The sequence below is a fragment of the Pristis pectinata genome, chromosome 1 (assembly GCF_009764475.1).
Source record: "Pristis pectinata isolate sPriPec2 chromosome 1, sPriPec2.1.pri, whole genome shotgun sequence".
Taxonomy (NCBI): domain Eukaryota; kingdom Metazoa; phylum Chordata; class Chondrichthyes; order Rhinopristiformes; family Pristidae; genus Pristis; species Pristis pectinata.
The window spans coordinates 106,472,698-106,485,695 of NC_067405.1; the positions used below are offsets into that span (position 1 = coordinate 106,472,698).

At 37.4% G+C, this 12,998-nt stretch overlaps 1 protein-coding gene across 1 annotated transcript in view; it reads right to left on the reverse strand.

The window, feature by feature from the left end:
* Positions 1-260: 260 nt before the first annotated feature.
* snx6 (sorting nexin 6) overlaps positions 261-12,998 on the reverse strand; it is a 44,590-nt gene continuing 31,852 nt past the window's right edge. The window contains exons 10-14 of the mRNA XM_052016643.1: positions 11,373-11,412; positions 8,407-8,493; positions 3,801-3,960; positions 2,303-2,388; positions 261-857 (exon numbers count right to left, since the gene is read on the reverse strand). Of these exons, the coding sequence (XP_051872603.1) occupies positions 804-857; positions 2,303-2,388; positions 3,801-3,960; positions 8,407-8,493; positions 11,373-11,412 (427 nt within the window). The 3' untranslated portion in view covers positions 261-803. The remainder of the gene's footprint in view (positions 858-2,302; positions 2,389-3,800; positions 3,961-8,406; positions 8,494-11,372; positions 11,413-12,998) is intronic.

The following is a 12,998-nucleotide window of genomic DNA, read 5'->3' on the forward strand; positions in this document are numbered from 1 at the left end:
ACACTGTTAATTACCTCGAGTGCAAGTTGGTAGCAGGAGAGAGAAATGATGGGCATATGGGAAAGAATAGGTTACAGGGAAATAAGTAGGGGAATGGGGGTGATGGAAATCCTCAGAGCACCAACAAAGACTCAGTAGGCCAAATAATTCCCCCTTCATGTCATATATTATTTATATATATATATATATATATATATATATATATATATATATATATATATATATATATATATTAAAAAAAGACAATTTTGAAACATTCTCTAGCATACTGGTTTATTATACAATGGTTAGGAATCATTCTATGAGCTTAAGGCAGATATACATTAGATTTAGAAATTATGTTAGAATTGAATATTTTTAGTGGAAGATAAATGTTAACAATATAAAAAATGAAGACTAATTGTCATATTAAGATGTTGGAACAGCACTAAATGCCAAACAATGCACTTGACTATACGGAATACAATTAATGGTATTTCATTTTATTTTTTAAAAACATTCAAATTAGGCCTTTGATATTGTAAAAATGAATATAGTTGGCAAATGTACAATAATATTGAAGGTATTGGCAAATGAAGAAAATATTTTGATTTCTGGACAATCAAATACAAATGATATGTTATGTGGCATCTCAGAATGGGGTTTCTTGATTCAAGATTTCTCTTTTTTCATCAGATGCAAAAATGTCGTTTACTTCTGACGTATAAAGAGCCTCCTCAGAGTAAATCTCTATGGAGCCATGAAAGCTTGCCAAGTGTTCTTCCTTGTATACAGCCCTTGTTAATACAACAACTATAAAGTAGTTAACTGTCACCTTTGAGTGCTACGAGACAACTCTGCAGCAATTGCAAGTGTCCCTGTAAATAAAAAACAAATATTAAAATAACCTTACTAAAATGAACATTCAGGAGAAAACCTGTAACAGTTTGATTTTAATGAAAACATGCAGAACCAAAAAAAAGTTTGCAAATCTTGTCAAAGTTAAGCAATTGGATCTGGTCTTGACATTTAAATAGCTTTTGGGAGACTTAAAATTCTCAGGACATTCAAGGTGGTTGAAGAAAAATTATCCAAGATACATGCAGGCACATGTTAGAAATGTAAACTGAATTTACAAATGAGCTTTAAAGGTGTACACATTATTTGGGCAAGAACTTAACATAATTTTGATGCTTCAAAAACCTCATGTTCAAAATATAAATATATAAACACCAAGAAAAGGAATAGTTCCCCATTCCTCATATTGTCATCACTTCCTTGGAAATAAGAACATTCCTGTGCCATTTGGGAACCAAGTACATTTCTGGCATTTCCATTTTCAGAGTTCTACTAAAAACAATTTTGATTTTTGCATAAGTGAAGCAGATTTTACAAACAAAAAAATATTATTCATGTCAGTTATGATTCTGGCTCATTTAACATCTCCCAATAGGTTTGATTTGCAACCCCTGTTGGTACCCAAGCCTTTTCATGAAGAAGCAAGGAATATTTGGTGCAATAAGCAAATAGTACACTTTGTTGTAATTTAACCAGTGACAATATTGTTCCATGGACAAGATCAATATATTCAAAACAGCAATACTGAATGTTTTTGTGTAGTGTGGAAAAGAAAGAAATTAAGACTAGAGGAGCTGGGGTTCTTTTAAAATGGAATAGTAAGATAATTGATACAATGTTTATGAGACAGCAATTGTTTTTGCAAGGAGTAACCATCTACTGTTTATAACTTCCACTTACTCAAGTTCTCTTTGCTAGAACAGATGGAAGTGTCTTGGTTTTCCATGTGCAGTTATTAATCGTTCAGAACTAACAGTTCAATATTTTAAGATGCATATTTACTTTTTTTTATTGATTGTAGGAGACTCAAAACAATACAAATTTGTAGGATGAATCTTTCTTCATTGCTAAATTGAAGTGGAACAATTTAAACTGTAACTTACCATTAAATTAGATGGTGTCCATGCAAACAAAGCTATCAAGATGAGGTAAAGCACGTGGGGGCTACATGAGAGATCAGGTTTGAAGGAAAGTAAAATTATTGGATGTTTATAGGATGTTCACCAACTTTTAAATTGGAAGCACTGGTGAACCAGAAGTAAAAATAAGTAGCAAGTCTATGTACCCAAGTTAGAGGAATGTGACTTCATGTATGCTTGGAAGAACTTAATAATTAGGGATACTAATGAGAGCCTGCAAAAAAAAAACCATAGTGGAAGATAAAATTTGACGCAGAGGCTGAAGTTTCATGAGTTTAAAAAAAGTTATACGCACAATGTATGGTCTAAACTATCACAAACATTACCTTGGAATGTTTTAGTTCCAATTCTGCCAATTCTACAAGGTTTTTTCGAAATGCTGCAACTCTTCGAGTTTTGAAGTCTATAAGCTCTAGGAATAAAATTGTAATTATCAATAGTACGATCTCAAGGAAGGTAGATTAATCTCTGGTTGTTAAGACAGTCAATGCTTGCTCAATTACTTTTACACTGCCTTGCCAGATTCAGTTAGAAAAGTAGCCCATTCACTCCAATGTAACCTGCAAGTATCTAAATAAAAACAGAAAGTGCTAGAAACAGTCAGGTCAGACACTATCTGTGGAAAGAGAAACAGTTAACATTTCAGAACCAATTCTACTGAATATTTCTAGTATTTTCCATTTTTATTTCTGATTTACAGCATCTGCAGTTTTTGATTTTCATTTACTATGAATTTTATTAGTGATGCAAATCTAAACTAAGCCCCTATGTGCATTCTCAGGTGGACATTAAAGACCACATAGCACAATTTGAAAAAGCAGGAAAGTTACCTTGGGTGTTCTGGATATTATTTATCAATCAATCAACATCACCAAAATGATTACCCGATCATCACAAAAATGTTGGAACTAGCAGTGTGCAAATCAGCTGGTGTATTTTCAACATTACAATGACTGCACTTTAAATGAGTATAAAACACTTTAAAATATTGTAAAAGAAGCACAAATAAAATTGTTAATCATCAATAATATTCAAGTTATTTTTAAATACTCAAGAAAATATTAGCTTTAAAAAGTTTTATATCTTTCAGAAAATTGGACACCTCTACAGTTTCTAGATTTACTGCTCAATTGATAAGCCACAAAGCAAGATTTATAGCACAAGCTTTTTCTGAAGAGTTAATCAATTGCATGCAGACTTTCAAAAGGATACTTGAAAACCTTAGTCATCGAGAGCAGAAACTCATTGAAGCTGACCAAGGTGTCCTCCTGAGCTGGTCCCATTTGCCCGTGTTTAGCCCACATTTCTCTAAACCTTTCCTATCAATGTACAGTCCAAATGTCTTTTAAATGTTGTAATTGTAACCACCTCCACCACTTCTTCTGGCAGCTCAGTCCATATATCTACCACCGTGTGTGTGAAAAACTTGCCCCTCAGGAGGTCCCCTTTAAATCTTTCCCCTCTCACTTTAAGTTTATGGCCACTGGTTTTGGACTCCCCTACCCTGGGAAAAAGATTGTCATCATCCACTTTACCTATGCCCCTCATGTTATAAACCTTAAATGCCGCCCCTCAGTCTTCTTCGCTCCGGGGAAACAGTCCCAGCCTATCCAGTGTCTCCTTGTATCTCAAGCCCTCCAGTCCTGGCAACATTCTTGTGAATCTTTTCTGCACCCTCTCTTACTTAATCACATCCTTCCTATAGTATGGCAACTAGAACTGCACACAATATTTCAGGTGCGGACTCACCAACATCTTGTACAGCTGTAACATAATTTGCTTACAAAGTCCAATTCTGAAGTGCAAATGGTGCAAAACATTTACCTTGTTTTGCTGACTCTGAAAGCTTCTCAAACTTTTGACAGCAGAACTGTTGGTTGGTCTCAGCTTGAAGGACATCTTTGTTTTTAGCTCTTGATCTATCCAGCAGCTTGTTTGCACTTTCATAATCCACCAAAGATCTTGCTCGTCTATAAAGGAGGTCCTGAGCACACAAATTAAAACTTTAAGATAGATTTGGAAAGTCGGTGAAAATTACACAACATTACACAAATTGACTCACTGCATCTGACTAATTGTAAATGTTTCCACTGCAAATAAAATAGTGGTTTGTCTTAAATGATCATCAAAAGCCAGGTAATGATCAGGTAGTTGGAATGTTTTGATCCATTTTTTTCCTATATTAAGTGTTTGCTCTCACCAATTCTATAGTTGGGCATCGTTTCTTCACTAAGGTATGGACTCGTAGCTACCTGAAGTATACCTGTATTTTTTCCTCAGTAACTATCATTCACGTACAATTGTATTTTAAATAGTAATTTTCAACTTTTTCTTCACATTAACAATGCTGATGTACAACCCAATACAGGCCAATGGGTGAAACCGGGTCAGGAAAATTTCTTGCGTTTTGATTAGCATGCAAATTATATGAAAGACAAAGAGAAGAGAAGAATGGTTTGCTCTATTTCTTTCATTAGCTGTGTATAAAAGCAACTTTGAAGCCAAGAAAGAGAATGATTCTAACTACTTTGCATAATATTCCTGAAAAAAAAAACTAGCATTGTTCTTTTTCACATAAGTCAGCTTCTGGCTGGAACTTCAGCAGGTATACTTTTGTTTGGTGAGGTAGAATATTTAGGTGACCAGCGAATCTAGACAATGGTCGGGTTTTGCTTGGGCCTTCTATACCACAAAGAGAAGGATCAGGAAAACTGCAATTGGACAGAACAGACATCTTCAGGATTCTGAACACTTCCTGTTGCGCCTATCTTGCTGACCCAGTTTCCTAGCTCAGAATCACTGCCCACAGTTCCCTACATACCAGCATTTACTTGCCTGAATACATAACCCAATCTGATTGGGCCTCCACAATTTGGAATCTAGCAGCATGAGAAATTACAATCAGATAGTTGGAATATCAGCAACTTTGGAGGCCCTTCGCTCAAAATATTCCAGGCAGCCTTTGACAGCCTCTAATAGTTTTAATTGATTTTTGATAGTTTTTATTACCAGATTAGAATAGCTTCTTTTACCAGATTACAGTAGTAATCTTTAAATTGAACTAAAATTCCCCAATGAACCGTAAACTGCAAACGGTTGGGCCTAATTGTTAAAAATAAAATAGCTCCCTTGGTCCTTGCAGATGTCACAGCCTGAATAAGGCTGCAAAAGCTCCCAAAGGCAGACAATTCTAGGTTCCCAGCTATACCAGGTAGCTGCCATAATAGATGAGGGTTTAAATAAAGGCAAAACTCAACAGGAGCTCAGTACTGCATGTCACACTGGGATTAGAAACAAACATCTTGATCAATATTTCCCCTTGGCAATGCAAAGTCATTTAGGCCTACTGTAATATCCATACTTTTACTTGATGGCTATGTTTACAATCCAAACCTTCTGAGGGCCATTCACAAGGAACACAATTTTAAATGGTACACGAGTAAAATATCCATATCTGGTTATGTTTAAAGATACAAGTGCTACAGCTTCCACTGCTCAGCTCACTGCCTCCATGGTGCTCCACCTGCCATATTTCCACCATGCCAGACCCAGTACCCAGAGGTTCTCTAACTGCAGCATTATATAGGGAGAGACATAGGCCCAATACTACTGCAACTCAGTGCCACCGTTACCATACCCCATAGTTATATAACGATAGACCTCTGCCAACTAGTGCTGTGCCCGTTATAAAGGCACCAGTACTGCACCCGTGTTATTATTGACAGACCCTAGCCCACCAGTATAACACACCTGGGCCTCGAGCCACATATGGATCTTGAACTCGACTCAAGCCGAAATGAAAAGATTGAGCCTGACAGACCCTGGACAGGGACCCAGCTCCAAGAGGGCTTAGGCCTGGCATCGGGAGGGACTCCCAGTCTCTCAGCCGCAGCCTTTACAGCATTCCCCCTCATCTGCACGCTCTCCCTGATGATATCACACATTGGTCCCTTCAGGAGGATTTTTTTTTAAAAAAGGCCATCTGGGAGATTTCCAAAAACATTTCCAAAAGCCAGACAAGACAGAAACAAGGCTGCCAGACAGCCGGGTCAAGTCAGACTGACCTATCCCACTGTCCAGATGTGGCTTATGTTGTGAAAAACTGCTTTAACCCTACTCAACCACTGAACACAGGCAGCTGGGCAATTCAAATGCCCTAACTTATTTGTACACTGCAAAACTGTCCAGATATAGGATGGATAGTCAGAATCTTTTTCCCAGGCAGGGCAGTTTGAAACTAGAGACACAGGTTTAAGATAAGAGGAGAAAAATTTCAATAAGGTCTGAGGGACAGAAGGTCATGGATATCTGGAATGAGCTGACAGAAGTGGTGGAGGTAGATACACTTACAATATTTAAAATACATTTGGACAGGTACTTGATAGGAAAGATGTAGGGGATTCAAGCCTAATGCAGGGATGTGGGATTACCGTAGACAGGCATCATAGTCAGTATGGAGGAGATGGGCCCATCTCTGTGCTGTACCTTTCTAAGATTCTATAATTCAAATATGCAAAGCTGGTACATTTCTAATTCACGATAAGAGTTAAAAGATGTGATAGGATTCAGTGATAGAATTCTGACAGGCCTATCTTTTGAAGTTAAGTAAAGGCTGCAATTGAGAAGATCAGAATGTCCTCCAGTTAACTTACATTCCTCTGTGGGGCCAAGATGAAGCACATAGTTTATTATTTACAATACCAGCAACCACTTCTCACCCTTTTCAAAAGGGAAACAGACAAACAGAGTGATATAATCACCATGGTCTCAGTGTTGTGGGAGGACAAGCAACCAAAGTGAAACCAGACGTTTCTGCACCATAAACCAATTAGTTGGTGGTTAAAATTCCCCTTCTCATTTCATATTACTTCTCACCTACATCCTTCAATTGTCTTTGGTTAAAAATTCTGAGAAATCAATAGACCATAAGACATAGGAGCAGAATTAGGCCATTTGGCCCTTCGAGTCTGCTCCGCCATTCGATCACGGCTCATTTATTTTTCCCTCTCAACCCCATTCTCCTGCTTTCTCCCCATAACCTTTGACACCTTACTAATCACGAACCAATCAACCTCCGCTTTAAATATACCCCCAATAACTTGGCCTCCACAGCCATCTGTGGCAAGGAATTCCACAAATTCACCACCCTCTGGTGAAAGAAATTCCTCCTCATCTCTGTTCTAAAGGAACGTTCTTCTATTCTGAGGCTGTGTCCTCTGGTCCTAGACTCTCCCACTACTGGAAATATCCTCTCCACAACCACTCTATACAGGCCTTTCAATATTTAGGAGGTTTCAATGAAATCCCCACTCATCCTTCTAAACTCCAGTGAGTACAGGCTCAGGACCATAAAACGCTCCTCATACATTAACCCATTCATTCCCGGGATCATTCTTGTAAACCTCCTCTGGTCACTCTCCAATGCCAGCACATCCTTCCTTAGATATGGGGCCCAAAACTGCTCACAATACTCCAAATGTGGTCTGACCAACACCTTATAAAGCCTCAGCATTACATCCTTGCTTTTATGTTCTAGTTCTCTCAAAATGAATGCTAACATTCCATTTGCCTTCCTTACTACTGACTCAACCTGCAAGTTAACCTTTAGGGAATCCTGCAGCAGGACTCCCAAGTCCCTTTGTACCTCTGATTTCTGAATTCACTCCCTGTTTAGAAAATAGTCTGTGCCTTTATTCCTTCCTCTAAAGCACATGACCATACACTTCCCTATGCCATATTCCATCTGCCACTTCTTTGCCCATTCTCCTAACCTGTCCAAATCCTTCTGCAGACTCCCTGCTTCCTCAACACTACCTGCCGCTCCACCTATCTTTGTATCATCCGCAAACTTGGCCACAAAGCCATCAATTCTGTCATCTAGATCATTAACATATAACGTGAAAAGTAGCAGACCCAACACCGACCGCTGCGGAACACCACCAGTCACCAGCAGCCAACCAGAAAAGGCCCCCTTTATTCCCACTCTTTGCCTTCTGCCAGTCAGCCAATCTTCTATCCATGCTAGTACCTTTCCTGTAATACCATGCACTCCTAGCTTGTTCAGTAGCCTCATGTGCAGCAGCTTGTCAAAGGCCTTCTGAAAATCCAAGTAAACAACATCCACTGATTCTCCTTTGTCTATTCTGCCTGTTATTTCCTCAAAGAATTCCAACAGATTTGTCAGGCAAGGTCTCCCCTTAATGAAACCATGCTGACTTTGCCCTATTTTATCACGCATTTCCCAGTACTCTGAAATTTCATTCTTAATAATAGATTCTACAAGCTTACCAACCACTGAGGTCAGGCTAACTGGCCTATAATTTCCTGTCTTTTGCCTCCCTCCCTTCTTAAAAGTTGGAGTGACATCAAGGGAAATAATCTAATCCTACATGATTATATAAACTCAGTAATTAGTTTAAAAATGATTTACCTTACCAGCTTGCGATTCTCTTAAGTAATACCTCAAAAGATCAGAAAGTTTTAGGTCTTCATCTGCTGACACTCGTGCTTCTATTTTCTGTAAATAAAGCACAAGATATTAAGTACAAAATGACAGAAAATTTTGCCTGCTGAATCTATATACAGGGTGGTCCAAACTCACAAAAGGCATATTTCAACATCCATAGTAATTTAAACTACACAGCTATCAAATCTATAACAGCCAGGAAAAAGCTAGAATCTATTAAGTGATAGCAGGGTACTTAGAAAATAATAATGGGATTATTAACACGAATTTAAATTCATGATGACTCAACTCTTATGAAAGGGAAAACACCTTTGACAAATCTGCTAAAAGTATTCTTTTAAGTTGCAACTAGCAGAATAGGTAAGGGTGAATCAGCAGATGTGGTGTATTTGGAGTCTCAGAAGGCTTTTGATAAAGCTGTCACACAGGAGGTTTAGAAATAAAATTAGAGCAATATACTAGCATGGATTGAAGACTGGATAAGGAACAGAAAACTGAATAGGAATAAAGAGATCATATTTGGTGGGAGTGTGTGACTAGTGAGGTGCTTTGGCTCCAGCTTTTCACAATTTACTTCAATGATTTGAAGAGGGAATCAAATGTTCTAACTCCAAATGTGATGATACAAAGCTGGATGCCAGTATGGGAGTGCAAGGAGAACCCTCTCTACAACTTAAAACCAACTTTTTTTCTCCCTTTCCCAATTCTGATGAAGCGTCTTCAACTTGAAACATTAATTGTTTCTCTTTCCACAGATGCTGCCTGACCTGCAGCATGTTTATAGGACTTTGTTTTTATTTCAGATTTCCAGCATCTGCAGAGGCAGGGAACAGGCAAGGACACAGTAGATTACAATATGGAAAAAATGTGAGGCCTTCTCCTTTGTTACATATTAAAAAAAAGGTGCATTATATTTTTAACTAATGACAGAAAGAAATCTCTTGGTATTTGCAGGGACCTGGGTGTCCTTGTGCATGAATTACTAAATGCAAACCTGAAGATGTAGCATGTAATTAAGAATTCAAAAATGTGTTGTACTCAAATCCTCTTGTAATTACGGATACGAGTAAAGTCGTCTTATTGATATTATACAGGGCTTTGGTGAAAATGCATCTGAAATACTACAGATCTTCTTAAAGAAGAAAACAAATGTTCATCAGATTGATTCCTGGGATGGGATATTTGGCCTATGAAGAAAAATTAAGCAGACTTGATCTGTAGATTTTCGAAGAAGAGAAGCGATCTCATTAAAGCAAATCAAATTCTTAAATATCTTGACCGAATAGACGCAAAGATGATGTTTCCCTTAAGCGGATGCCTAAAATCAGAAGCCAGTCATTCGGGACAGAAATGATAAGATTATTTATTTGCCCTGGGTGAATCTTTGGAGCTTCCTACCCAAGGGGGCTGTGGAGGCTTTGGCATTGAAATATAGTCAGTATAAATATAGTTAGATTCTTGGATATGAAGGGAATCAAGAGATAGGAAGTTAGTGCAGGAAGGTGGCACAGTGGCAAAAGATCAGCTGTAATCTTACTGAATGGTGGAACAGGCATAATGGGTCAAGTAGCTAATTCCTACTTCTGGTTTCTATTTTTTTTATTTGTATCCATTCAGAATAAGTGGGAGATTCATTCATCCATGGGTATGGAAAGTGCTGGCAAGGCTAATACAGTCCATTCCAAACTACCGCTGAATAGAGTGGCTTGGTAGGCCAATTTTAGGAACAACCACAATGGAGTCAAAGGAAATATCTTTGAATAAGGTGAGGCCAGAAGTGCTGTGTGAATAAGCTGTAAATGAAGTCATTACTTTATCCCATCCTTCCCTCCTTTACTCTCTCTGCAATTTAAATCCAACTTTTCTCTTTCCCAGTTTATTTTCATTCTCTCCCTGGCCCTCTATTTGGGTGACATTGTAAATGGCTTCCTCTACTTTGTCATCAACTCATTCCTTTCACATCTCTCCCACATCTACAGTTGCATCTAATTGCAGTTTTACTTATTTAATCATCACCAGAACAATTTCAATACCTTCTCTACAAATTAATGGGCCCCTCTTCACGCCATTCAAAAATTCTACAGACATGTTGACAACACCAACCTCAACACCACTTTCCTTGATACCCTTATCCATGTTATCAAACTGTTTATGCAATTTCCAACTATGGACAAGCCGTAATTCTTTTCAATTAAAAGCTTTAGAAGACTGTAGTCACTGCCTCCAATCATACCAAAAACTGTATTCTTTTCATCAATTCCATTCTTTGCAAATTCTGGACTCTATTTAACCTGAACTAAATGTCTGCAAATGACACCCTCAGCTGCTATGACTTTCACTTCAATTTGACTATACCAGTGGTTCCCTTCCTTATGGCTCCAAGCTTCAGCTCGTACAAATTTTGCAGCATTGTCCACTCAATTAATATTCCTGACCTTGCTGACTTGCATTCTTTTTCAATTCCCTTCTATTACAATCCATTCTCGGGCCTGCCTAAATCTCTCTCTAATAATGCCACTACCCTCACTGCTCTCCCACTTCCTATCCCCACATCTGATCACTGATAGTCATACTTGAGTTACCTTGACCTCACATTCTGGAGAACAGTCCTTAAACCACTTATCTCTAACTCCTGTTCCTTTAAGAAAATCCTCAAGAAAAATTCCTTCAACCAAGATTGTGGTTATCCATCATAACATTTCCTCAGTATTTACTTTTTCCTTAAGTCAGTAAAGCACTTTAACCACTTTCTCCATGTTAAAAACTGTCCTATAAACAGATGCTGTTGCTGTATATTCATGCTGACTTTGTACAAGATAATAATAGTTCTTTTAAAAAAATAAAGTGCAAGCCTATTAAAGAAAGTTCAGCTAAATTACAAAACCTGGAAGTTAGTCATATCAGGTGCATGCAAGTCAAAATTGACATACCCTTGTTTTTTCAAATAATTCTGATACCTTCAAGAAAAATCTGAAACAAAATTGGGAACACGTTACCAAACTGTAAAGTATTTTTTCCAAAAATAGCATATAGTGCTAATGAGTGTAGGGAATTTGTTAAACCAGTTATTCCAATAAAAGTCACCATTTTAAATTATGAAGATCATTGTAGGTTAAAGTACTTTTGCACCAGGATTTGAACAACCAGTATCTCAACCATATCTCTAGGAATGCTAAGTGAAATTAGCTTGGCTAGTTTCAATTTGCCTTGTTTTTAGGTACAAATTTCTACCACAGAATTACTTAAAACTTAAAATGGAAGTTTCACACAATAAACATGGCTGCTGACAGAAGCAGAAGTATCATACTTTGTCAGAATACTTTGTAGTTTTACTTATATGAAAAACAGGCTGGAAACTGCAAGTTTTTTTTTGTAAAAGAAAGTCTCAGCAGTTCATTGAATTTTGCTCAATGCAGACCATCAACAAACATTATCTGTATTGTAATTTAAAAAAATGATAAAGGTGAAAACCATCTCATTTGGTTGAGCTCAGCTCAAAGATATTACATTCACAATTAGTAAATATAACATTTTAATACAATAAAACTTCGATAACTCGACACCCTCAAGACTTGTAAGACTTAACCCCATTTAGTTAGAGACCACTGTTTCACAAATTTGGTATTTCCAATGTTGAGTTGTAATGTTTCATTCAACAGCCATTAACTAAATACAACTGTAAAATAACTGGTTGTAAAGTACCTTATGTAAAGAATGGTTCTGAATCACTTAGAAGTGTTTATTTGGTTGTAAGACTTAATACTGTTTAATTAGAGGCCACCGTAGCACAAAGAAGCCTACCTGCTTCAAACAGTTTAATTGGGTGTTTCCAATGCTGAGTGGTTACATTTCATTCAACTGCCATTCACTAAATTAAAACGTTAAATAAATGCTTGTAAAGTATTTTAGTTTAGAACTATTATGCCAGATTTTCAGAACCACTGGACTTCACTCCTATTAACACACTTCTAATTCATTTTTTTTAAATATGACATAATGGTATAATAAATTTTCCAGTAAACTGATAAATTTGATAGGGAGCATGGGAAATGGAACCATATACAAAACCACTAGGATTTCCAAATATTGAGATAGCAGACTGTCAGAGTTTTACTCAGTATATTAAATATATTTTAATACATTTGGTAGTGAAACCAAATTACAGCCATATTTTTAGAAATTTTAATCCTTGATTGGCTGTATTTTCCAAGGGGAAAATAAATTAATTACTGTGGCCTCAAGAGCAGATCCAGGGCTGAGATGAGCATCTCACCTTATATCACCCCAAAGTGTATCCACTATCTACAATTCATGTCAGGAGTGCAATGGAATGCACTCTAGGTGCCTAAATAAGTACAGCTCCAACAATACTCAAAACAACACCAACCAGGTAAAAACAACCTACTTGATTGGTTTCCTATCCATTGTCTAAACAGTCATTCCCTCTGCCACTTGCTGTGGTGTGCACCATCTACAAAATGTATTGCATTTCCTCGGCTAGGCTACATAGGCAGTACTTCCCAAACCTGCTTCCTCTACCACCAAGGACAAAAGGC